Source organism: Taudactylus pleione, unplaced genomic scaffold (assembly GCF_031769625.1).
Source record: "Taudactylus pleione unplaced genomic scaffold, aTauple2 ptg000256l, whole genome shotgun sequence".
NCBI lineage: Eukaryota > Metazoa > Chordata > Amphibia > Anura > Myobatrachidae > Taudactylus > Taudactylus pleione.
The window spans coordinates 15,743,552-15,767,850 of NW_028284658.1; the positions used below are offsets into that span (position 1 = coordinate 15,743,552).

The following is a 24,299-nucleotide window of genomic DNA, read 5'->3' on the forward strand; positions in this document are numbered from 1 at the left end:
TGGGTGTAAGTGCTGATGATAATGATGATGATGATGCCTGCTCCTGCGTACGGCAGAGTGGGGTGATGTGATCACAGTGATACATATGCCTTAGAAAGTGTGTATAGTCACATTAGCATTCTCACAAAATGATCGGCGCTTAGAGCACTTGATCTGGGGCATAAATAGTCTTCTAATGAACTAAACAAATCTATCCAATACTGTTGTTAGAAACACATTTTAATCAACACAATAAAAACAAACACACATAATACATAAAATGTAATTAAAAAATCTTTTTTCTGATGCTTAATAGTGATAATCTCTATTTTTCAAAAAAGAATGTCCAGTCACAGTCATTTGTGATATATACTGACCATTTGGAATATAATGGTTAAAAACAATGTATCCTCCAGTGATCAAATATTAGCAATACCTAGAATTGCATTTGGGATAAGATGTTGCAACTTGAAGTTTGTTGAAAAGATAGTCACAGCAGCACCTGTTATTGTGTGTAATTAAATCACACACACAAGTTTATATTCAGAGTGTTTGATCCACGTATTCATGTCTCATTAGAATAGAAATCGGTGCTGTTTCCATATGCAATTTAGTCACATAATTATAGGTTTATATTCAGGATATTCATTCCCATAATCATGTCTCATTGGAATCAAGAAAGTCATAATGAATATCCTGCAATTCTAGGTATTGCTAATATTTGATCACTGGAGGATACATTGTTTTTAACCATTATATTCCAAATGGTCAGTATATATCACAAATGACTGTGAGTGGACATTCTTTTTTGAAAAATAGAGATTATCACTATTAAGCATCAGAAAAAAATATATTTTATCATATTTTATGTATTATATGTTTTTGTTTTTACTGTGTTGATTAAAATATGTGTGTTTTCTCTAACAACAGTATTGGATAGATTTATATATATCATTAGAAGACTATTTATGTCCCAGATCAAGTGCTCTAAGCGCCGATCATTTTGTGAGTTTTTTTCTGGTAATTTATGGTGAGGGGAGATCCAGTTTCCCCTGACATTATCGACTGCTGTTAGCAACTTGTGCTAAGAGTGAGAAGAGATTATCTCTGAGTTAAAGGGCCTTAAGGATTCTGTATGCATTTAATTTGTATTCTGTTCGCAGCGAACGTCTGAAGTTGCATTCGCATTACGCACGACTCAGAATAAGGCCCTTAGTATTCTTGATGACCTAGAAGATGATACAATCCATCACTACAGTATTTATTATTTATTAACAGTTTCTTATATAGCGCAGCATATATTCTGTTGCGCTTTACAATTTTGAGACATTAATAGAACAAGACTGGGTTGTAAGAGACAGACATAAAGGTAAGAGGGCCCTGCTCGCAAGCTTACAATCTATAGGGAAATAGGTGTTGATACACAAGGATAGGTGGTATATGTTGCATTTTGGTCCAGCCAGATTACAGTGGCTCTTGGTGAGCTTTATGATCCAGTCTCTCTGGAAAGTTGGCCTAGGGTCAGGAGGATATGAACGAAAGACTATGGGGGTCATTCAGACCCGGTTGCAAGCGCTGAGCGCTCGCAACCTGGTTGATGTTCCCCCACTGGGCATGCGCACGTCGGAGCCGGCTAAGACATGTGCATGCACAAGACCCGGCTAGCCACGGGCGCTCCGTCGCTAGGGCTCTCGCACTAAAGGGGGCGAGCTGTCGATGGTGAGTGACAGCTCGCTCCGTTTGGTAGGCGAGCAGGTGGGTGGCTGGCCAACCGCCTGCCGTTTGGGGGCGGCCCCACTGACATCAGCAGTGATGTCAGTAGGGAGCTTCCTGCTCGATCAGAGCAGGAAGCTCCCTGGGGCTTTACGAATGCCGAGACCCAACCTTAGGGTCTCGTCGCAAGCCCCGATGGTCGTGATGGTCTTGACCATCGCGACCATCACCCTGGTCGGTCAGCTTAGTGATCGACCAAGAGGCGTTACTACAAGATGCAAGCGGCCGTCCTCATTCAGAGCGACCGCTCGCATCTAACGACCGCCTCTGAATGAGGTCCTATGTGTGAGGTTATGTGTGGACTGTGAGAGGTGATGTATTTACATATGGAAGCCATGAAGGTTATGTGGGAGATTCTGGAATCTGATAAGCTGGTCTGAAGAGGTGACTTTTCAGAGAATGCTTGAATGTTTGGAGACTAGCGGAAAGCCTTATTGTGCGTGGGAGAGCATTCCACAGGGTGGGTGCAGCCCGAAAAAAGTCCTGTAACCGTGAATGGGATCAAGTAATGCGTGGGGATGAGAGACGCAGATCTTGTGCTGAGCGGAGAGGTCGGGTTGGAAGATATTTTGAGATGAGTGAAGAGATGTATGTAGGTGTGGTTTGGCATTTATCTTGCCAATTACATAACTATATTCAATACATTTAAAATGTATACATTTCACATCCTAACTGAAGCAATTCGGCCTTCTTCATCTCTGTGTATATTTCTAACAAATGTCACAGTGCATATGGCCTGCCTAAGAGCACCCCATAAGCACCTACATTTTTCTTCCAGATCCAAAATGTCACCACCAGCCAGGTTATTTGTCCCTAGATGAACAATGAGATCACCTCCTTTCCTGCGGTCTGCCTGCTTTTTAACGTGCTTTTTATCTCCCTGACCTGTAGCTCAGGATAGGCAACTTACTGCTGCCTTTCCTTCAGTAGTGGTTAATACATATACCTCACAAATAAATCTCCTAAACAAGTGCAGTCTCTCTTAGGAATTTCAAAATAGAACCTAAAATATATGACAATTATGTTTGTGAACAGGAGATGTATCAAGCCTTTGAGATAGATACTGTGGAGAAGTTGCTCAAAGCATCCAATCAGCTTCTGCCATTTATCTAACACAGACTTTGAAATGACAGTTACAAGCTGATAGGTTGCTTTTGGGCAACCTCTACACTTTATCTCTAACTGAAAGGCTTGATACATCTCCCCTTGAATCTTATTAAGATCACAATAATTGTATTAATTTATAAAAGGCATAGAATGCAAGAATAAAACAATTAAAATGCAACTATGCGAATTACATATTTAGACTCGGTGACATAAATTAACACACAATACTAAAAGCTTAAATTTTAATAAGGAACAAAGCAATACCTCTACTGAGAATAACCATCAAGTAAATATCCATGCAAATACATGAAAATCAGTGCAAGATGATGTTAGCCTAAATTAGGAACAGAAATCGTCCTATGCAGATCAGTAACAGAACATAAAACATGGAACAACCATCTCAACCCAAGTTATATGCTCTAATGCAAGATAGTTTACGATCCAAATGTTGATCAAAATGGTTACCTTAAGAGCGATATTGTTAGATTCAGTTGCACCACTTGTAAAAATAATCTCCCTGGGATCTGCTCCAATCAGGGAAGCAACTTGCTGCATTAAAAAAAGAAATGTAGGCAAATAATATAAGGAGACATGTCAGTTAAAGGCTCAAGTTATCACATTGCATCACTCTATAAACAAAAAAAGCTTGTAGATAATAATATATATTGTATATAAATGCTAGAGACCACAGTTAAATTAGTCAGCTCCATCTGATCTTGGACAAGTTAATTTGAATCTAATGGATTATCCAAGGTCACACAAAGCAAACTACAACCTTAGATTGTAAAGTGTGTACAGTGCTGGTAAAATAAGTACATTAAAACAAATACAAGATGTGTCACATTAATGATTATAGCTTGTATAATAAAATGGGCCAATCCTAAAGGAAAGTATATAAATTGTACTTAAGCATTAGCACGTCCCAGTAAATACTATACTGCTGAAGAGATAACAGTTTATACAAATATGGATAACATCCTAAACCATTAGTTCTTAACTACTTTTCACTACTTTTACATTTTTCAAAGGCCTCACATGTGGTTCTCCTAAAGCTGGGCATCCACTATACAATTTTCTGTCAGATATCTGTCCAATCTGGCTGGTTGGAATGAAAACCTGGTAATATATGGGGGTAAATGACAATCGTCCATTTGCTCACCAACACTGGAAAATAGCCCAAAATGGTTGTTCAGACAAATTGGTTAAAACACACAAATGTAACCACTTTGAACATTTTTTTTTGTTCTTTTTTCAGTGTTTAAAACCATATGATGGACTGTCATTTGCTCCCATACATTACCAGGTTTTCATTCCAACCAGCCAGATTGGACAGATATTCGACAGATAATTGTATAGTGGATTGCCAGATTTAGGCTAAAGGGGCCACACATCTCATCTGTAGAGAAGCACTACATGTAAAAGCTCTATTTAAACACTCCTGCCACATGACTGGAACATATCCATAGTGTGCTCACACAGATAAAGCCGCAATATGTGACTGGAGGGACACGTTGGGCGGTAATGGGAATGCATCCTATAATGGTAAACACTGCTGTATTGTAGGCATTATGAGTGTATTGTTATTACAACACACACTTTAAAAGTTATTTCCCCTTTCGTGCAACTTGGCTTTTTTTTTGTTTTGTTTTAGAAGTGTGTAATGCAAAATAATAATTTGCATTACACACAATTTTCTGTTCAAATCCTATGTATACAGCTAGATATTATGGCAGAGAGGCCATAGACAGAACTCTAAATATGCACCCCTCCCAAAGGCAGTGGGCCATCAAGACAGGCAAATGCAATAAACACCAGACTAAAGTACATTCAGAGAAGAGTTACATACAGGATTGTAATTTCTATTTCCAAACTGTACCATTAGAGTCTATTTTGCCCATATAACACCGAAAACAAACTCAACATGAAGATTAGAATGATTCTATACTTTATGGATGTTTATGTCTGACAACATATATATTTAGGACACCACTAAGGGGGAGATTTACGACGCTCTGGAAAGTGATAAATTGGGGAGTGATAAACTACCAATCAGCTCCTGTCATTTTTCAAACACAGCCTGTAAGATGACAGTTAGGAGCAGAGTGGCCGGTAGTTTATCACTTTCCAATTTATCCCTTTCCAGAGCTTAGTACATCTCTCCAAAAATAATTTGAAATTAGAGGACTTCCTGGCACAATGCTGGAAGGGTTTTCTTCAAATGATATTTAGAAAAAGGTCTCTTCCACCAACTCAATATATAAATCATAAACACCAGCAAAACAAACAGTAGTGGCACAGAAATCTGGTGTTCCACAATCAATATCTGGTAAACAGCTAATCCTGAAATGTCTCTATGTGGTGTAACAGTAAAGTAAGGTTTACTTTGATGTAGCCTGTTATGCCACATTACTTCTATAAGCTGCAGCAGTTACCTCCCGAGCCTTCTCCATTGCCTTCTCGCTCTCCCAGCCATATGCATGGGTCCTCGAGTGAGGGTTTCCATAATAATTCACCAGGTAGGGCAACATACGATCTAATACTCTGGGATCCTAAAAGTATAGACAATATAAGAAAATGTTCAGGGCAAAGACAGCTTTGGATACACAATATTTTGATAATGTTTATGAGTCATTGAATAAACCAAATTTTAAAACTCAGCCTATAGCCAATCAACCTCTCATATGATAGTATTAAAAACTTAAGTACCATTAGTGTATAGGAAGCAGTCCTTACTATTGTATATTATGAAAGTTATCAGTCAATCATGTGGCCAGACATAAAATGGCTAGAATTACTAACCGCGGTTTGTAAAAGCCTCTGATGATCGGAGATTTCGACCAATAGTTTTAAAACTGTAACAGAAAGAAATGCTAAACCAGTTTGCCACATCCACAGGTTTTTTTTTTATACGTAGAAGAAACAATCTGGCCCTATTCCACCGAGATGGTGATATCCACAAAAGGTATATAGACCGACAACTTCTACCAATTGTCACCAAATTTAATTCCAAATCAAACAAAAAAGGTCTTCTGCGGCAATTTTGTGATTTTACAACAGGATGCAATTTTAGGTGAACTCAAACTCTAAACCCAACACCGTATTAAAGTGTTTTGAAGATGCCTAAAGAGAAAATACAAGCAACTAGTTGGTTTGGAAATAAACTCTCAGGCTTCAATAGGTGCAACAAATTAGTCTCTCACTTCTAATCATATTGGGGATACAATTACTAAAATGAAGGGGCTGATTCAGCAGCGCACGGCTGATCGCAGATTTCCAGTGATTGGGAATCTGTGCATGCGCCTGTGATCGCACGCAGTTTGGCAGCAAACTGCCAGTAACTGACAGTCTGCTGCCGTTTCTGGGCGGGGAGGGGGTGTCAGTATCTCAAAATGGAGGTGTTTCGCTGCCGTTGAGGGGGGAGGGAAGATGCCAGGATCTTTCTTGGCTGACAGAGATTTCCTGGCCTCTTTTCCTGAACTGCGATGGCCGGCCTGCATGACCCCATGGTCACTCAGCCGGCCGAGGATCACGCAGATGATCCAATGCCAATGGCACGGACGCATCTTGCTGCATTAACATAATAGCACGAACGGAATTGCAAGGCTGCTTGTGTGCGGCTTTGCAATTCCGTCCTGGCCCTAAGTCCAAAGTAGATGGATTGGATATCTACGGTGTCGAAAGGCTCAAAGGGAGAAGCCTGGAGGACCAAGGAGAAGTTCCACAAAGCCACAGGTGGAACAAATGAGGGTGCATATGGAGGACACCCTGTAGGATAGTCCTTACATCAGGTAACAGCACAATCTGCAGGTGGAAGAGGACCGAAAGGGCTGAGACCTGAACCTTTAAAGAGGAAAGGTGGAGGCCCAAATCCAAACCCGCCTGTAGGAAAGACAGTATACGTGACAGACGAAAGGATCTGCGATTGAAATTTCAGACCAAACACCAGTGAAAGTAAGGTTTTCAAAGCCCGGTGATAAATCCTGGGAGAGGAAGGTTTCCGGGTATTAAGCATGGTACAAATTACAGACCACAAGAACCCCTTAGCACTCAGTATGGATGTCTCAAAATCCACCCAGTCAAAACAAGTTAGGCCAGATCCGTATGAAAGCACTAGCTCTGAGACAGGAGATCCACCCGGAGAAAACAACTGGCATTATGGATTAAGGATATTATTACATTATGTATTAACTGCATTACGGAAAGGTGTCCAAATAACTTGAGAACATTGAAAACTATGCTCAGTTCTGAAATATTTAAAGTATCTATAAACACACTTTCAGATATCGGGGGGAATTCAATTCAATACAAGATCCGCGTACCAAGCTCTGCACGACAAGTACGGAGCAGCAAGGATCAACGGTGCCACCCTTAAACTTCAATCTGAGAAGGACCTGCAGAATTATTGAGAATGGAGGGAAGATGTACATGAGCAGGAAGGACCACTGAACCGCTAGGGCGGTCACCAGAAGAGCTCCTAGATCCCTGGTGCGCGAGCAATATCTAGGTAGTTTGTGTTGAGACACCATCATGTTGATGTCTATAAGGCCCCAGTAGAGAACCAGGAGCTGAAAGATATCTGGGTGTAGTGTACACTCGCCGGAGTGAATGTCGTGGCAGCTTAGAGAGTCCGCCTCCCAATTTTGGACCCGGGGGACGAAGACAGACCTGTAGAATGCGACTCACCTCCCTAATGGCGCAGTGACTGCGAGTGTCGCCTTGATGGTTTGTGTAGGCAAAGGCTGTCGTGTTATCCGACTGCACCTTAACCAGCCAATGCTGGAGTAGGGGCTGTACCAGACAAATAGCTCTGTACACAGCTCCGAGTTCCAGAATATTTATGGCTAGCCAGCTCTCCAGAGACTTCCACCAACCCTGAAATCTCAGTTGACAGGTCACCGCCTCCCCAACCCCAAAGACTTGCATTGGAGGTGAGCAGCACCCTGTCCTGGATCCCAAAGGAGCAACCCTTGTCCAGATGGGACTGGTAGAGCCACCACAAGAGGGAGTGAAATACATCTCTTGACTTAAGATGTAGATGGGATATGTTCCACCTGGACAGAATCTCCATTTGTAAAAGGACGGGATTGAAACTGGGCATACTCAGCCATAAAGGAGAGTCTTTAGAGAGGAGGGGGCCCGTGTGCATGTCCCCCGTCCGTCATGGGCCCCTTCCTCTCACCCCAGCGGCCGACTGATGCGGCTGGCCAGCCACCGCAGAATTAGACTCTTGGCACTAGAGTGTGCTCAGAGTCTACTGCACAAGCGCAGATCGCTTGGGAAATGGCGCAGCGGCCATTTTCCCAGCGATTTGAGCAGCACTGAGAGACCCGACGCGGGACCACAGCGAGGTTTTATATAATATGTGTTCAAGGTGTGCGGTGCAGACCCCCCTTGGCCCCGGGGGCCCGAGTGCACCTCACACCCTGCACCCATAAATAAGCCCCTGCCGCCATGTCAAAGGTGGAAACCAGAGATCCCAGGACAAGCATGCAAGAGTGGATCGATAATCGACGGTGACCCAAGACTGTGCGAATTTTGGACTGTAAGGAGTTTGTCCGATGGAAGGAACACCTGCTGGACCCTGGAATCCAGTAAGGCCCCCAAAAGTAGCATCTGCTGAGATCGTGCTAAGGTGAATTTTTGCCAATTGATGATCCACCCATAAGACTGGAGTAGATCTAGAAGGATGCAATCCATTAGCACATTGGTGGACTGGGCCAGGAGAAGTAGATCACCCAGATAACAAGAGATATGGTAAGAACTTACCTTTGTTATCTCTGTTTCTACGAAGTCCATAGGGTCCACAGGGTTGACCTTGGGGTATAGCTGGATCTGGATCCATGGGCACCACGCAGTTAAAGCTTTGCTGCTCCCAGGATGCACTTGGGTCCGTCCTCCTCTATACCCCGCCCCCGGCTACAGGCACCTCAGTTGGTAAGCAGATAAGGCCGGAGGAGGAGACTAAACAGAGAGAAGGAAGACTGGAACACACAAGAAACCATACTCACAGAAATGGGAGACGGAAAACCGGTGACCAGCCACACAGCCCATTTGAAGCCAGGTGCGTCAGGGCGGGCGCCCTGTGGACCCTATGGACTTCGTAGAAACAGAGATAACAAAGGTAAGTTCTTACCATATCTCTTGTTTTCTACTTCAGGGTCCATAGGGGGTCCACAGGGTTGACCTTGGGGATGTCCCAAAGCAGTTCAACTAAGGGCGGGGACGCTCCTGTGCTGAAAGGAGTACCTGGCGCCCAAAGGATGCATCCTGAGAGGCGAAGGTGTCAAACGCATAGAACCTCAAAAACGTTTGAATTGAAGACCAAGTGGCCGCCTTACACAGCTGAACAGCGGAGGCGCCACGTCTAGCAGCCCAAGAGGGTCCCACAGAACGAGTGGAATGAGCCTTAACAGAGGCTGGCACAGGTAAACCCTTCTGTGCATAAGCCCTCACAAATAACGGAACGAAGCCAACGGGCTAACGTTTGCTTGTTGGCAGGCCAACCCCTCTTGTGAAAACCGAAGAGGACAAACAAAGAATCCGACTTCCTAACCGAAGCAGTCCGATCCACATAGATTCTAAGTGCCCGGACTACATCTAAGGAAGCCTCACCAGCTGAAAGATCAGGTGACTGAAAAGCTGGCACAACAAGTTCCTGATTAATGTGGAACTATGAGACCACTTTGGGCAAAAACTCAGGACGAGTGCGGAGCACCGCTCTGTCCTGATGAAAAATCAGAAAAGGGGGGCAACAGGAAAGCGCCCCCAACTCTGACACCCTCCTGGCAGAAGCAATTGCTAGGAGAAAAACGGTCTTGAACGTCAGCCACTTGAGGTCCACCACCTCAAGAGGCTCAAAAGGAGGACCCTGCAAGACCCGTAGCACCACCGCCAAGTCCCAAGGAGCCACAGGAGGCACGAAGGGAGGCTGTATCCTGAGAACACCCTGGAAAAAGGTGTGAACATCTGGTAGTGTAGCAATCCGTCGCTGAAACCACACGGACAAAGCAGACACATGAAACTTCAGAGAGGCCAGGCGTAAGCCGAGGTCCAAACCCGATTGAAGGAACTCCAAGATTCTGGAAACCCGGAACACCTGAGGATCATAGGTTTCTGGATTCACACCACTGAAAGTAAGTGCGCCACACCCTGTGGTAAATCCGTGCGGGGGCAGGCTTGCGTACCCTAAGCATGGTACCAATGACCGAACTGGAGAAACCCCTAGACCTCAAGACGGCTGTCTCAAGAGCCACGCCGTCAAAGACAGCCGACCCAGATCCGGGTAAAGGCAGGGCCCTTGAGACAACAGGTCCCGACGCTGAGGAAGAAGGTACGGAGCGTCGATGGAGAGACACCTCAGATCGGAGTACCAAGGACGTCTGGGCCACGCCGGAGCAACCAGCACGAGCGTGCCGCCGTCCTGCTTGAATTTCCGCAGAACCCGAGGAAGTAAGGATATCGGAGGAAACAGATACGCCAGGTGAAACGTCCATTTCACCGACAGCGCGTCTACCAGACTGGCGCCTGCGTCTCTTGTCCTTGACCCGTAAACGGGCAACTTGTGATTGTGACGGGAGGCCATCAAGTCCAGCTCCGGCAGCCCCCACCTGTCCACGAGTAGCTGAAACACCTCTGGGTGAAGCGACCATTCCCCGGGATGCACGTCGTGACGGCTGAGGAAGTCCGCTTCCCAATTGAGGACTCCGGGAATGAAGACTGCCGAGATCGCTGGAATGTGACACTCCGCCCAAGCAAGGATGCGAGACACCTCCGACATCGCTGCCCGACTTAGAGTTCCTCCTTGGTGGTTGATATACGCCACCGTGGTGGCGTTGTCGGACTGCACCTGAACCGCTCGTCCGTGAAGAGCGGGACCGGACGACTGCAGGGCCCGATAAACCGCCCGCAGTTCCAGAATGTTGATGGGAAGAAGAGCTTCTTCCGCAGACCAACGACCCTGAAGTGACAACAAACCGGTCACTGCCCCCCAACCCCGAAGACTGGCATCCGTCGTGAGCAGGACCCAGTCCGGGATCCAAAAGGGACGCCCCTCGACCAGATGAGCTGTCTGAAGCCACCAAGCCAAAGATTGCCGAACCTCCGGGGACAACACCAGCAACTGAGAGCGGATCCGGTGAGGTAACCCGTTCCATTCCAATAGAATCAGCCCCTGCAGAGGCCGGGAATGGAACTGGGCAAATTCCACCATGTCGAATGTTGACACCATGGAGCCCAAAACCCTCATAGCCGAATGGACCGACAGGCGGCAACTGCTCAGGCAACTGTGTATCCTCAGCTGCAGGGAGGAGACCTTCTCCGGGGTCAGGAAGATCCTTTGCTGACGAGAATCCAGCAGGGCTCCCAAATGAACCATCCGCTGAGATGGAATCAGGGAGGACTTTTTCCAATTTATCAGCCACCCGTGCGCTTGCAGGCAAGCGACCGTCAAGTGGAGATGATGAAGCAGTACCTCCGGGGAACTCGCCAGCAACAGGAGGTCGTCCAGATACGGTAGTAGCCATACATTCTGGTTCCGAAGATGTGCGGCCATGACCGCCATAATCTTCGTGAACACCCTCGGTGCCGTGGAGAGACCAAAGGGTAGCGCCCGGAACTGGTAATGGTGTTGAAGGATAGCGAACCTCAGATACCGCTGGTGCGAAGGTGCTATCGGAACATGGAGGTAAGCGTCCTGGATATCCAGGGACACCATGTAATCCCCCGGTTCCATCGCCAGAATGATGGAACGTAACGTTTCCATCCTGAACTTGGGAACTCTGAGGAATTTGTTCAGAGACTTCAAGTTGAGGATAGGGCGATGAGAACCATTGGGTTTCCGCACCAGAAACAGAGAAGAATAGTACCCCATCCCTCGTTGTAATTGAGGAACGGGAACAATGACCCCTGCTGTCAGCAAGGACTCTATAGCTTCCTGAATCTGTAAAGACTTGGTCGTATCCTGAGAAGGACTCGTGCAGAAAAACTGGCGGGACGGTCTGTGCCGAAAAGACAGGGCGTACCCCTGGGAGACCACTTCTCGAACCCAGGCATCCGTGGTGGTATTGTGCCAGCACTGGGCAAATAGAAGAAGTCGGCCTCCCACTCTGGGGTCCCCCAGAGGGAGGCCCGTCCCATCAGGCAGAAGGTTTATCTTCCTGCTTGGAAGAAGGGTGCCTGGCACTCCAGGGCTGCTTCTTGGGCTTAGAAGCGGCCTTGGTCGTCGACTGCCTCGGGAAGGACTGACCTTTTGCCTTGCCCTGAACCCGAAAGGACCGAAAAGCAGAGCTCCGTACCTTGGTAGGAGCAGAAGCCGAAGGGAGGAAGGCTGATTTAGACTTAGCCAGAGTGTCCACAATTTTGTCCAAGTCTGGACCAAAAAACAACTCCCCATTAAAAGGTAAGGCCTCCAGTCCCTTTTTGGAGTCAGCGTCAGCTCTCCAAGACCTCAGCCACAAGGACCGACATGCCAACACAGCTGCAGCCGACACCCGAGAGGTTAGAAGGCTTGCGTCTAACGATGCTTCCCCAATGTAGGAAGCCGCATCCCTCATTTGACCTATCAACGCTCTCTGGATCTCCGGAGCATCTTCCGGAAAGGTATCCTCCAAAGCATTGGCCCAGCTCTCGATGGCCTTAGCCACCCAAGAGATGGCCATGGACGGACGGGCCACCGCCCCCGAGAGAGAGTAGATAGACTTCAAACAAGTCTCCACCTTCCTGTCCGTGGGATCTTTCAGGGAGGAGATCGACGGCAAAGGCAGCGTAGCGCTTTTAATTAAGCGGGTAACGTGGGAATCCACCGCTGGAGGAGTTTCCCACTTCCTGCAATGAGCCTCCGGAAATGGATAGTTCGAAGCCAACCGCTTCTGCGGTTGGAACCTCTTGCTGGGCAACTGCCAGGCCCCTGCCATATGATCCGTCAATTGATCGGATAGGGGAAAAACCGTTGAAGCTACCTTGGCCTTTTTAAAATTTGGGTATTTTGACCTGGGGGCGGGCACATCCTCCTCAATGTGAAGGATGGCCCGCACCGCCCTAACCAATACCGGCACATTAATGGAAGACTTAGCCTCCATCTCCTGGGCCCCGGCATCCGAGTCAGAGTCTTCATGGATCTCCCCGTCATCCGAAGACACGTCCGTGAACTGAGCTGCCAGTGAAGCCGGAACGGAACGCTTGGACGCCCGTGGGGGCAAATCACTGTGCAACATATGTTGAAAAGCCGATGACGAAGCCGCCAGACTCTGAACAGAGCTGGAGAGGACGTCCACCCAAGGCGGGGGTACTGCCTGAGGATACCCCTGAAAAGGTACCATCGACTGCTGCGGCACCGTGGGGGATTGCACGTATACCGGCAAACCCGCATAAGGACCCACAGTCTGAGACCCGGGAGGAGACTGCACCAGACGAGTCACACCCGGGGAACGGGGCATGGTAGGCTGGGGCAACGCCCTAGAAGGGGCCGCAGTCGGGACCGCAAGTCGGTCCGCGATTGACGCCAGCACTTGCGTAAACATTGCCCACGGAGGATCCTGCGCCACCGGGGGTTTAGAGAGTCCAGGTACCAACTGGCACCGCCCGCACAGACCGTCCTGAGACAAATCTGCCCCGTCAACCCCTGCCGAACAGTATCGGCAGGAAAACAACACAGGAGCCTCGGAGCGCTCATTCCCCTCATCAGACATGACACAAACTTTTTTGCAATAAAAGTGTCTCACCGAAATGAGGTAAGGCGTATAACACCCACGCACTCCCAAGTATGCAACCCAAACAGCCCACAATATGGTACTGAGGAGCACACCGCAGTATGTGACGGACCTCACAAATACGTAGATTTATATAAGTGAGGTACACAGAAAGAACACCCCTCCCCCACGCACCTGCGGGCCGTAGGAGAAGGAAAGGGATAGGTAAAAAGCTGACAGTAAGTAGAAAATAAGCACAGACAGCAGCACTAGCAAAAGTCACATACCATGCAGAGAAGTATTACTCACTGCACCTTCCGCTACAATCAACCTCCCAGATTCAGTGTCTGGGAGGGCTATAGCGCTGCGAACACTGTCCTTTGCAGGGGGAGAGGTACGCAGGGGGACTGGTCCACTGGAAGCCTGCCTGGGAGCGCTGCGATGCTGCCTGAAGATGGCCGCCGGAGAGCTCTGAGGAGGAGTGGCCAGGAGATAACAGCCCAGCGACGCCAGCACACATGAGAGAAGGCGCGCTGGGCTGAGGGGAGGAGCGCTGAAGCAGGGAAGGCTGCCTCCCCTGCTAGTGCTAAACCCCCGGGGAAGTCGGTTCCCCGCCGGTACTTACACCCCGGGGGCCAGCGGTCACGCGGGGTATTCCTGAAGAGGGGGAGCCCGCCGCCGCTACCGGCGGCATGAAGACTGCATTACCTGGCCCCTTCAGTCCGGCAGCAGTCCTTGGGAGGTCCCGGAGCCACGCTAGTACTGAGTCCGGGGTCCCGCTGCGATCCCCGGATCAGTACCGGCATCGCAGCGCCAGCGGGGCTGTTGGAGCGGCAGCGTAGACGTCCAGATGGACAGTCTGATGCTGCTGCTCTGAAGACAGTAAAAATAAAATAATAAAGCTTAGGGGCTGCTTATGCAGCCCCACTGCGCAGGGTGACCCGACTCCGGCTGGGCACCAACTAAAACTGAGGTGCCTGTGGCCAGGGGCGGGGTATAGAGGAGGACGGACCCAAGTGCATCCTGGGAGCAGCAAAGCTTTAACTGCGTGGTGCCCATGGATCCAGATCCAGCTATACCCCAAGGTCAACCCTGTGGACCCCCTATGGACCCTGAAGTAGAAAGGGCAGCATTCAGCCCCCCCTGCTTCAGAGATGTGCAGCCATGACCTGAAAACGCGAGGTGCCGTCGAAAGTCCAATTGGCAATGCCTGAAATTGCAAATGTTCCTCCTGTACCGCAAACCTGAGGAAGCGCTGGTAACTGATCCTGATGGGAAATAGGCATCCTGGATATCCAGGGAGGCCATGAAGTACCCCAGTTTCAGAGGCAGAATGATAAGGCGTAGAGACTCCATGCAGAACTTGGGAACCAGAAGGTACCTGTTGAGTGACTTCAGATTACCGATGGGTCGGAACAAGCCATCCGGCTTCTGAACCAGGAAGATGTTGGCATAGAAGCCTCTGGGACAGGGGAACAATGACGACGACTTTGGAGGCCAGAAGGGACCAAATGGACTCCAGCAGCATTTCTGATTTCCTGAAACTACTGGAAGGTCTGTAGAAACAAATTGGGCTGCAGGATGTTCCCAAAAGGGGAGGGCGTAGCCTTGGGAAAATAACCCTCTTATCCAGGAGCTCCTCGTGTTCGCCATCCATGGGTCGGAGAAAAGCAGAAGCCAGCCCTCCCACACCGATGCCCCCCATGTGGGGGGGCCTGCCCCGTCATGCGGAAGGCTTATCGGTCAGCTTGGTGGACCAGGTCTGTTTTCTCTTTTCCTCTGGACTTGGAACCCTTAGTGGAAGAACCCAGGAACCTGGAGAAAGACTGACCCTTGCCCTTACCTTGCAGATGAAGAGAAAATTAGAAGTCAACCTGGGGGCTGCCGCAAAGGGAAGGATAGCAGTCTTGGACGCCGCTACTGTAGTCACAATTTTATCCAACTATGGGCCAAAAAAGGGAGAGCTTCAAGGGCCTTTTTAGAGTCTGCCTCAGCACACCAGGGCCCTCATTCAGACCTGCTTGCAAGCGCTATGCGCTCGCGGGTCGATGGTGGGGCACTGCGCACGCGCCGCGCAAGCCCTGTAGCGAGTGAGAAATTCACTCACTCCGGGGCTCGCTACAAATGGGGCGGCTGTCGATGTTGAACGACAGCTTGCCCCGTTTTGTAGGCGGGGAGGGGGGGGTGGCTGGACAAACGGAGGCATTCCTGAAGGAACGCCTGCCGTTTGTGGGCGGCCATACTGACATCACTCGTGATGTCAGTAGTGAGCTTGCGACAGACGAGACACTACCACAAGGGTCTCATCGCAAGCCCGATGGTTGCAACCATCACCTGGCCGCTCGCAAAAGCTGTGTGGTCACCCACAGCTTATCAAGCGGCCAAGAGGCAGCCTAAAAAAATTAAAAAAAAAGCGGCCGCCCTCATTCAGAGCGAGCGCTCGCTTTTTGGGAGTGGCTCTGAATGAAGGCCTAGGTACGAAGGCAGAGGGCTTTCCTGGCTGCCACAGCAGCAGCAGACGTCTTAGATTAAAATACCTGTGTCAATGGTCGCCTCGCCAAGATAGAAGCCTGTTTCCCTCATATGTTCCACTGTAGACCCCAGAACAGAGACCTTCTTCAAGGGAATGAGCCCATCATCCGATGGCATTAACCACCCAAGCAGACGCAAGAGCTGGGTGTACAATAGTTCCCGCATTAGAGTAAATTGCCTAAAGGAAGTTTTCCAGCTTCCTATCATTCAGATCTTTAAGGGAAGCAGCGTTAGGGATAGGAGGGGTAGTAGATTTGACTAGTCAGGTAATGTGACCATTTACCGGAGGAGGGATTCCCATTTGGTCCTATCCGCAGCTGATGACAGATAAAACGCTATGCTGCAGTACAAATTCCCAGTCTCCCATCCCACAGCTCTAGCAGCACCACCTGGTATTGCGGGCACTAGCGCGTTTCTCGGCCAATCAGAAGGGCGTCTGATGAAATGAAACGTGTCCGGTGACCCCAATACAAGGAAGTACTGCTAGAACCGTGGATTTAAATATACCTATTCTGTGTGCACAGACTTTTTAATTATCTTGTACACCAGTGTCTGAAAATATAATTTTAGGTTCTTCCTTGTATGTGCAATAATTTTATATTGTTGTTATTAAAACTATTTTATTGTGATTTGCTCAAGCACTTCTTTTTCTGTTTTTGTATACACTTTTTGAAGGGTACAGGGCCCTCTTGTTATAATCTGAGATGCAGGAACAATATCACAACTGATTTATTAGCTCGTTTTAGGTTGGACATTCTTGTTCTTCAGTGCCTGTTTTTTTCCTTTCTTCTTTTTCTAGATTTAATGCTCTGAGAGACCAGGAAGCATTTGCTAAGGTGAGCCCAAGCTTTCGGTAGAAGTCCTCAAGTTGCGCAGAAGGGAACTCAGCAGCTACCTTCATCTGACGTTTAAATACCGGGGCATCTGACTTATCTGTGTGATTAGAGTCCTTGATCAAAAGAGCAGACTTAACTGCCTTGATCAGGGCCTTGATACCCACTTATGGTAGGGAGTCCTAAGGGACAGAGGAGGTCTCAATATCCGAGGTAATGGAGACATTATCCAAATGAGCCGAGCAAATCTCAGAGGTTGAGTCATTACCAGACTGGTGCGTAGAGCGGTCACGTCTGGTATGCTTGCGTTTTGATGGGCGGACCTTGTTTAGCATCTGTTGGAGAGATGCCAACACTTGGGCCAACCCCTGCACAGATTGAGAGAACAACTGGAACCATGGTGGCTCTGTGTCTGCGAATCTCTCTGAGCAGGTAGAACGCTGGTCACTTGGCCTGTGCCTGTAGATAGACTAGCAGGGGAGAAAGCCTGGGTGTTGCAAGCTGATTAACTAGATGCATCATTACCTGTGAAAGCGTGGAAGGCCATGTCAGTACCCGTTTGGAAGCTGTGGCCGAAGGGACCTCCCACTGCGTAGATGCGATTCACCGGACACAGAGACCACTGTGGTCCAGAACATGAGAAGAAAGCACTTCAGCACACATCCTACAGTTACACAACACACCTGCCTTCCTGGGTAGTTTGCTCTTGGAAGACATGTTAATAAAAATCCTAGTATGTCCCCACACACAAAAGTTACCAAACAGTGGTGTGTAAGTAAGGAGTAGTGCAATGAATGTTAAAGCTCCACAAATATACAAAAAGTAGGGCTATGTAGAAAAGTGATATAAAAGTGTGACTGCCAATAGTGAAGAAAACTTGGTACCCCACTGCCGGTGGTATCCCTCCCCGGCGGAGACAATTGCGATGTGTGCGGTTCCCTGTTACCAGGGAGCCACGTTACCTGCTCCCAACTGCGTCTAGCTACTGTTGCCTTGTGTGCTGCGGAGCTCCAGCCGAGGTCACTGACCAAGTCGCCAGTGCAGCAGCAGCCGCCGGCGATCGTCGAAGCGAGTGTCCTATAGGACTCTGACTTACTACCTGCTCAATAAAAGAAACTAAAATGAGTCTGCTTAAAAGCAGCCCCTGTAAAATAGAGCCCGCTCCTTGCAGGCACCTAGCAAAAACTAAAGCCTGAGGATGGGGGTGGGGTATAGGGGAGAGGGAGCCTGGGCTGCAGGGAAAAGAAACGTACCCGTTTGGTGCCCAGACTCCAGCTCATCACCTATACTCCGTGTATAGCCTGTGCCCCCTATGGATAAAAGAGAAATTTTCTAAATAAACGTTAGCATTAGGTCAAATTAATGAGAATACTAAATTAAGAATGAGCTGTCATTCCATAAGTTCAAATTACAAATAAGCTTTTAAAATTTAAGACCCTCCTATTAAAATACTAAAGTGAAATATGTAAATTAGGAATCAGATTCAAATTGGTGTTTGGCAGACTCCTGGAAAAGTATGTGCATAATAAGCATTGGGTATGGGGATATCACGTTCTCCTCCCTGCTATATAGATGAACGTTACAAAGTATAGTGCACTCGCTATATAGAGGAAGTACAATGAATCCAATTGCCAAGTCAAAGTATTGATATTTAATGCAACATACCAGTGATGTTGTTGCTTGAACATCCATATACAGCGGTCTAAGATCTGACCCCTCCAAATGCTTCTTATCACGCCAATCTGTAAGGAAGTAAAATAATGGTCATATGTATACATCCTTGTCAAAGTAAATTACTCCTGGTCATTTTTAGCTGTGGATAATATTACACATCATACCACATCCCAAAAGTTTACTTAAGGGGGATCTGACAATCACAAGGGTCAGCTACACCCCAATATACTGCATGTGCCCCCTACATGTCAAAACTCCTGAATGTATACAGGATGGAGTAAACAGTAAACTGTAGTTTTGGATGGAATTATTGTTTAGGACTAAAGTTGTATGCAAATGTTTGTGCAACCCAGTTAAGTTGCTTGTTCACTGAATATCTTAGTAAAAAATAAATAAAACACCACTTCTGCAACAAACTTAAAAGTGGCACAATTCTACACACCGTGACTATGAAAAGAACAGAAAAAAAGAAATTAATTGAAAATCTTTGTAGAGATCTGAAACATGTAGTGCATACCTACAATTATATCTGGTTAGAAGAGTTCGGTGAAGATCAAAAAAAAACTAAAGCGAAAACAGAGAATGGAAGCTGTGGTTAATGCTAAATTAAATGCTACTATGCCCTGACTAATGCTGGGTACACACTGGCCGATATATTGGCCGATCAGTTGATCAGCCAATATATCTGCTGGCCGTCGGCCAGTGTGTACAAGCGATATGTCTGTGAACCGCGTCGTTCACAGACATATCGCATTGACTGTGCTGCACAGCCGATGGACAGATATGTCTGCAGACATATCTGTCCATCGGCAAGTGTGTACGGGCGGTCTGCGGACTGCATACAAGTAATAACATTCTACTCAATAACTCCCTATCATCCGTAACTAGCGGACACATGATGCGACTTCTTTGCCGATAGAAACGGATGTCTGCAAATAAACAGGGATCTAGTATGTTACCAAACATGACATGTCCACTGTATTCTGAACCTTAGATCTCTCTTAAGTACACATTACATCATAATTATTAGCTAACAATACTTTTAATAAGTCTGGTTATTAATTATAATGTGTGGGAACCATTTTATGTGTGCGTTCGCATGTGTGCGTCTGTGTATTGAAATAGCAAATGTGCGTCTATGTGTATGTACGTGAATATATATATGGGTGTCTGTATGTATGTGAATACGCATATGAGCGTGTGTGTGTGTGTGTGTGTGTATTATATATATATATATAAATAAAAGCACGTCAGTGTGTGTTGTGAATTTGCATTTCTGCGCATTGGATTGCACCGACGCAGGGTAGCGTCCAAGTGACACGTCATCAGACTATATAGACTATACCGTCAGATAATAATTGTAAAGCGATCGTATCCAATTATTTGACTTTGACAAATGGAGGGACTGACAGAGCGGGGCTGCGAACTATGAACAGTTGGCAAGGAAGATAAGCCTCACAGCTGCATTCATAACGGATTGTAATGGCGTTAGCCTGTTTTTGGGAAGACCAGTTGTTTTTGGGAAGACCAGTAAGGAAACTGTGGACCCCGGACCTGCATTGCTAACAGAATGGATACCCTTCGCTTGTGTAGCAACTTGCGTACTCATAATGATAGGGCCACAATCTTGATCTCTGGCAGAAACACAGTTTGTGCCCGAGAATCCAGAAGAGCTCTCAGATGTACCATCTGCTGTGTTGGAGAAAGCGATGATTTCTTCCAATTGATGATCCAGCCTTGCTTTTGTAGGCAGGCTATGGTCAGTTGAAGATGGTTTTGTAAAACAACCGGAGTCTGCGCCAATATCAGAAGGCCGTCCAGATATGGCAGTATTCTGACTCCCCGACGCCTGAGATAGGCAGTCATGACCACCATTATTTTAGTAAATATCCGGGGAGCCGTAGATAGGCCAAAGGGTAGAGCCTCAATTGGTAATATTGCTGAAGGCCAGCAAACCGTAAAAATTGTTGGTGAAATTGTGTAACAGGAACATGCAGATATGCATATTGAATGTCCAGGGAAACCATATAATCCCCAGGCTCCATTGCCAAAATAATTGACCGGAGAATTTCCATACGAAACTTGGGGACAACGATAAACCTGTTGAGGGTTTTTAGATTTAGTATAGGACGATGAGCCCCATTCAGTTTTTGAACCAGGAATAGATTGGAATAATAACCTCTTCCCTGTTGCGACACAGGATTACCCCCGCCTGCAGCAGGGAGTGAATGGCTTCCTGAAGGGCCAAGGCCTTGACCGCATCTGATGGAGGATCTGTGCAAAAAAACTATTGGGGAGGATGCCTCCTGAAAGTGAGGGCATACCCATGAGACCACTTCTCAGACCAGACATCTGTTTGTCGCCCTGCAAAAATTAGTCGGCTTAGAGGAAGACATTCCCTTGCTCGTCCCTGGGGACCGAAAAGAAACCAGCCTAGGCTTTATTCTAGCCATAAATGGCAGACCTGCTGACTTTGAAGCTGCCAGAGTAGCTATTATTTTATCCAACTCTGCTCCAAAAAGTACCTTTCCATAGAAAGGTAAGACTTCCAGCGTCTTCTTTGGTCCTGTATCAGCTTTCCAGGATCTTAACCAAAGGGTCCTGCGTGCCACTATTGAAGCTGCAGATGCCTCAGAAGCTAAAAATCCAGCATCTACTGCAGCTCCTCCCAGATAGGAAGCCGCTTCCCGTATGTAGGAGATATACATCATCTGTTCTCTGGTAGAGAATCTTCCAATGCCCCAGCCATAGCTGGACGGGTAACAGCTCCAGATGATGAAAATATTGCCTTAAGACATGCTTACATTTTTCTATCTGTAAAATCCTTCAGAGAAGATGCTGATGGAATAGGCAATGTAGCGTTTCTGATTAAATGCGTCACATGAGCATCCACAGTAGGAAGCTGGGAAAGGATATAACGATGTTATTCTTTGATTCACATAAAACCGTTTGCTCAGGTTACCCCATGCCTCATCTATAAGCTCAGTGAGCTGTTCAGATACAGGAAATTCCGTTTTGGCCACCTTCCAGTGCTGATTAAACACTGGATACTTCTTACTATTAGCTGATTCATCATCCTGAATATCTAGGATTGATTTAACCGCCATCACCAAAGAAGGAACATCCACTGTGGACGGATGGTCCTTCTTCCTCCGAGCTATACACTGGAGAGGAACCCTGCGCATCATCTGATTACTCTGATGATGCGTCTGAATCCATATGTTGGGCAGACTGATAAAAAACTTGTGCTTAGGCGCCTTAGTGACTACCGGTCTGCTTTCAACATTAGATGGTGCCATACTCTGACAAGAATGGCCATAAACATCTTTCCAGGAAGTATGCATAGGAAGTGCAAACAAAGTATACTGTGAACAGCCCATCCAAGGAGGCATAGTGGGAGCAGCCATACGATCCACAAACTTCTTCATTACCTGGGGCAAAGAGGATACCCAAGATGGCTCTTGTCCAGGGACAGGTAAATTGGACTGGTGATCTGGCTGTTATTAACAGACAACACACAAACCATCCTTTAAGTCCTGAGGGGACAAACAGGTCATACATGATTTACATGAAACCGGTACAGGGGGCACCCCTCCTGTTTCCCTTTATCTTTTGACATGTTCAATAAAGGTAATAAATGAACTGTTATGTGACAGCCTTCATAAAATCTTAATGAATGTGAAGTACTCAAAGAAAAATCTCCACCCTAAGAGGATGAAGAGAAAAAACAGTGATAGTTATAACTGACAGACAGAAATAAAAGACAGTGTCAATACAGCAGCTAGCAAACAGTCACATACAATGCATATGTAATATAATTACAATCAACTCTAGATCAACTACACAAACACAAGAATAGTAGGATATAGAGCACTATATACCTTAATCAAGGGAGAGGTATACAGGGAGACGGACCCAAACCCTCCTGAAACCAACAGCAGCGCACTGACCGTGGACTGTGAGCGTCTAAAATACACGCGGAGGGTAAGCGGAGCAACAAAGACACGCAAAACCCTTCGTAGGGACTGCGTCTGGGGAGGAGCTGCCAGGGGAGTGCCTACCTCCCCTAAGATGCATCAACCAGCCAGGTACGCTTGCCTCATGGCAGCAGATATGCTTCTGCTGCCAATCCCCAGCGTCAGACTATAAGGCCTCGACGGACGCGGGCGCTCCCGGGCCATGACTGCAGTGGCTTCCGGAGCGTCTCCAGCGGCGGCAGCAAGGAATTGCCTTTCCTGACATCTCCGTGTGTCCAGTTTCAGTCCGGGACCCAGCATCGCCGCTAGCAAGCTTAGTAGAGACCCGCCGGAATCACCAGCACTGTTACTGGTGTTGCGGCGCGGCGGAGGTAGATGGGAGTCGCAGAACATGCGTCTTAATTCGGACGCTTAGAACTGCCAACTCAAAAACATAGAAATAAAATAAAACATAAAATAAAAGCTTAGGACTGCCTGAGCAGTCCCCTATTACAAAGGTGTGTCTTAATCCTGCTGCACCAAACAAACAACTGAATGCCTGTGGCTAGGGGCGGGGTATATATGGAGGAGGACTCGAGGCATCCTGGGAGCTGAAGCTTTAACTGTTTGGTGCCTGGATCTCTCCAACCATAATATCCCCATGGTATCCCTGTGGATCCCTATGGACCCTGAAGAAGAAATAAAGGCTTTTCCAGTGCCAGCAGCACACTAACGTACAAAAATTACAAATGTAACATGTCCATAAATGTTGCATTAGATTAGAAGAATACCAGTTTTCAAATGCATGACCCACATTTATTTCTATGTTCACAATGTTTTTAATATGTAATCAGTTGTCTATAGGTTATTTACTGAAGTATTAAAAATATACTAAGGGGGGTAGTCAATATGGGAGCAAAAAGTCTGTGCTGGACTTTTCGCTCCATATCGGAGGTTTGACGGGGATAAAGTATCGGGTACGCGCGAGCTTTATCCCCATATTCAATTTCAAAGCTGCGAAAATGGGACCCGGTAAGTATCGGGAAAAATTCGTGAATTTTCGGAAAAGCATCCAGGAACCCCCCTAATGATGTCCTGACATGGGGGATCATTATGGGTACCCCCATTTTGGCCTGTGGAAGGTAAGTACGTTTTTTAAATAGCCGCAGCAGGTGTTTTTTCCCTGACAGGGAAGAAAGGGTGAAGAAGAGCACTTAGGTATTTTATTTTTTTTAGAAAAAAAAAAAACTAGGTGCATAAAATTTGGGGTACATGACAATGGGTACAAGCCTATTTTTAAGTCCCTAAGGTGCATTTTGAAAATTCTTAAAAAAAAAAAAAAGTCAATGTAATTGAATACGGGGATATTGGAAATAGTCGAAAATGATAGCAATGGCGATAAATTATCGCCGATTCCGACATTTCACTCCAAATTGAATATGGCCCTAAAGATCATGTAGAGCGGTCATCATGGAGAAACAGAATACATCTTCAGCCAAGTGTGGCTTAAAACTGTATTCAGACATTCACTACACCAGTGGTTCCCAAACTGTGCGCCGTGGCACCCTGGGGTGCTTCGGGACACTTGCAGGGGTGCCTCAGGTTGGTGGTCCAGCACCAAATCAAATTATTTATGGTCAATGTAATGTAAATATGTTGACAAACAGAAGCACAAACCTGTCCATCAATACATAACTGAGCCTAAGGATGACAGGTAAGCACAATTTACTTCACTTTACATTTTTTTCTGAAGTTCTCAA

General features: G+C 46.8%; 1 protein-coding gene across 1 annotated transcript in view; it reads right to left on the bottom strand.

Moving 5' to 3' along the window:
• NFS1 (NFS1 cysteine desulfurase) overlaps positions 1–24,299 on the bottom strand; it is a 58,762-nt gene that overhangs the window by 33,740 nt on the left and 723 nt on the right. The window contains exons 2-4 of the mRNA XM_088480684.1: positions 18,575–18,651; positions 5,292–5,408; positions 3,325–3,408 (exon numbers count right to left, since the gene is read on the bottom strand). Coding sequence (XP_088336810.1) covers positions 3,325–3,408; positions 5,292–5,408; positions 18,575–18,651 — 278 coding nt within the window. The remainder of the gene's footprint in view (positions 1–3,324; positions 3,409–5,291; positions 5,409–18,574; positions 18,652–24,299) is intronic.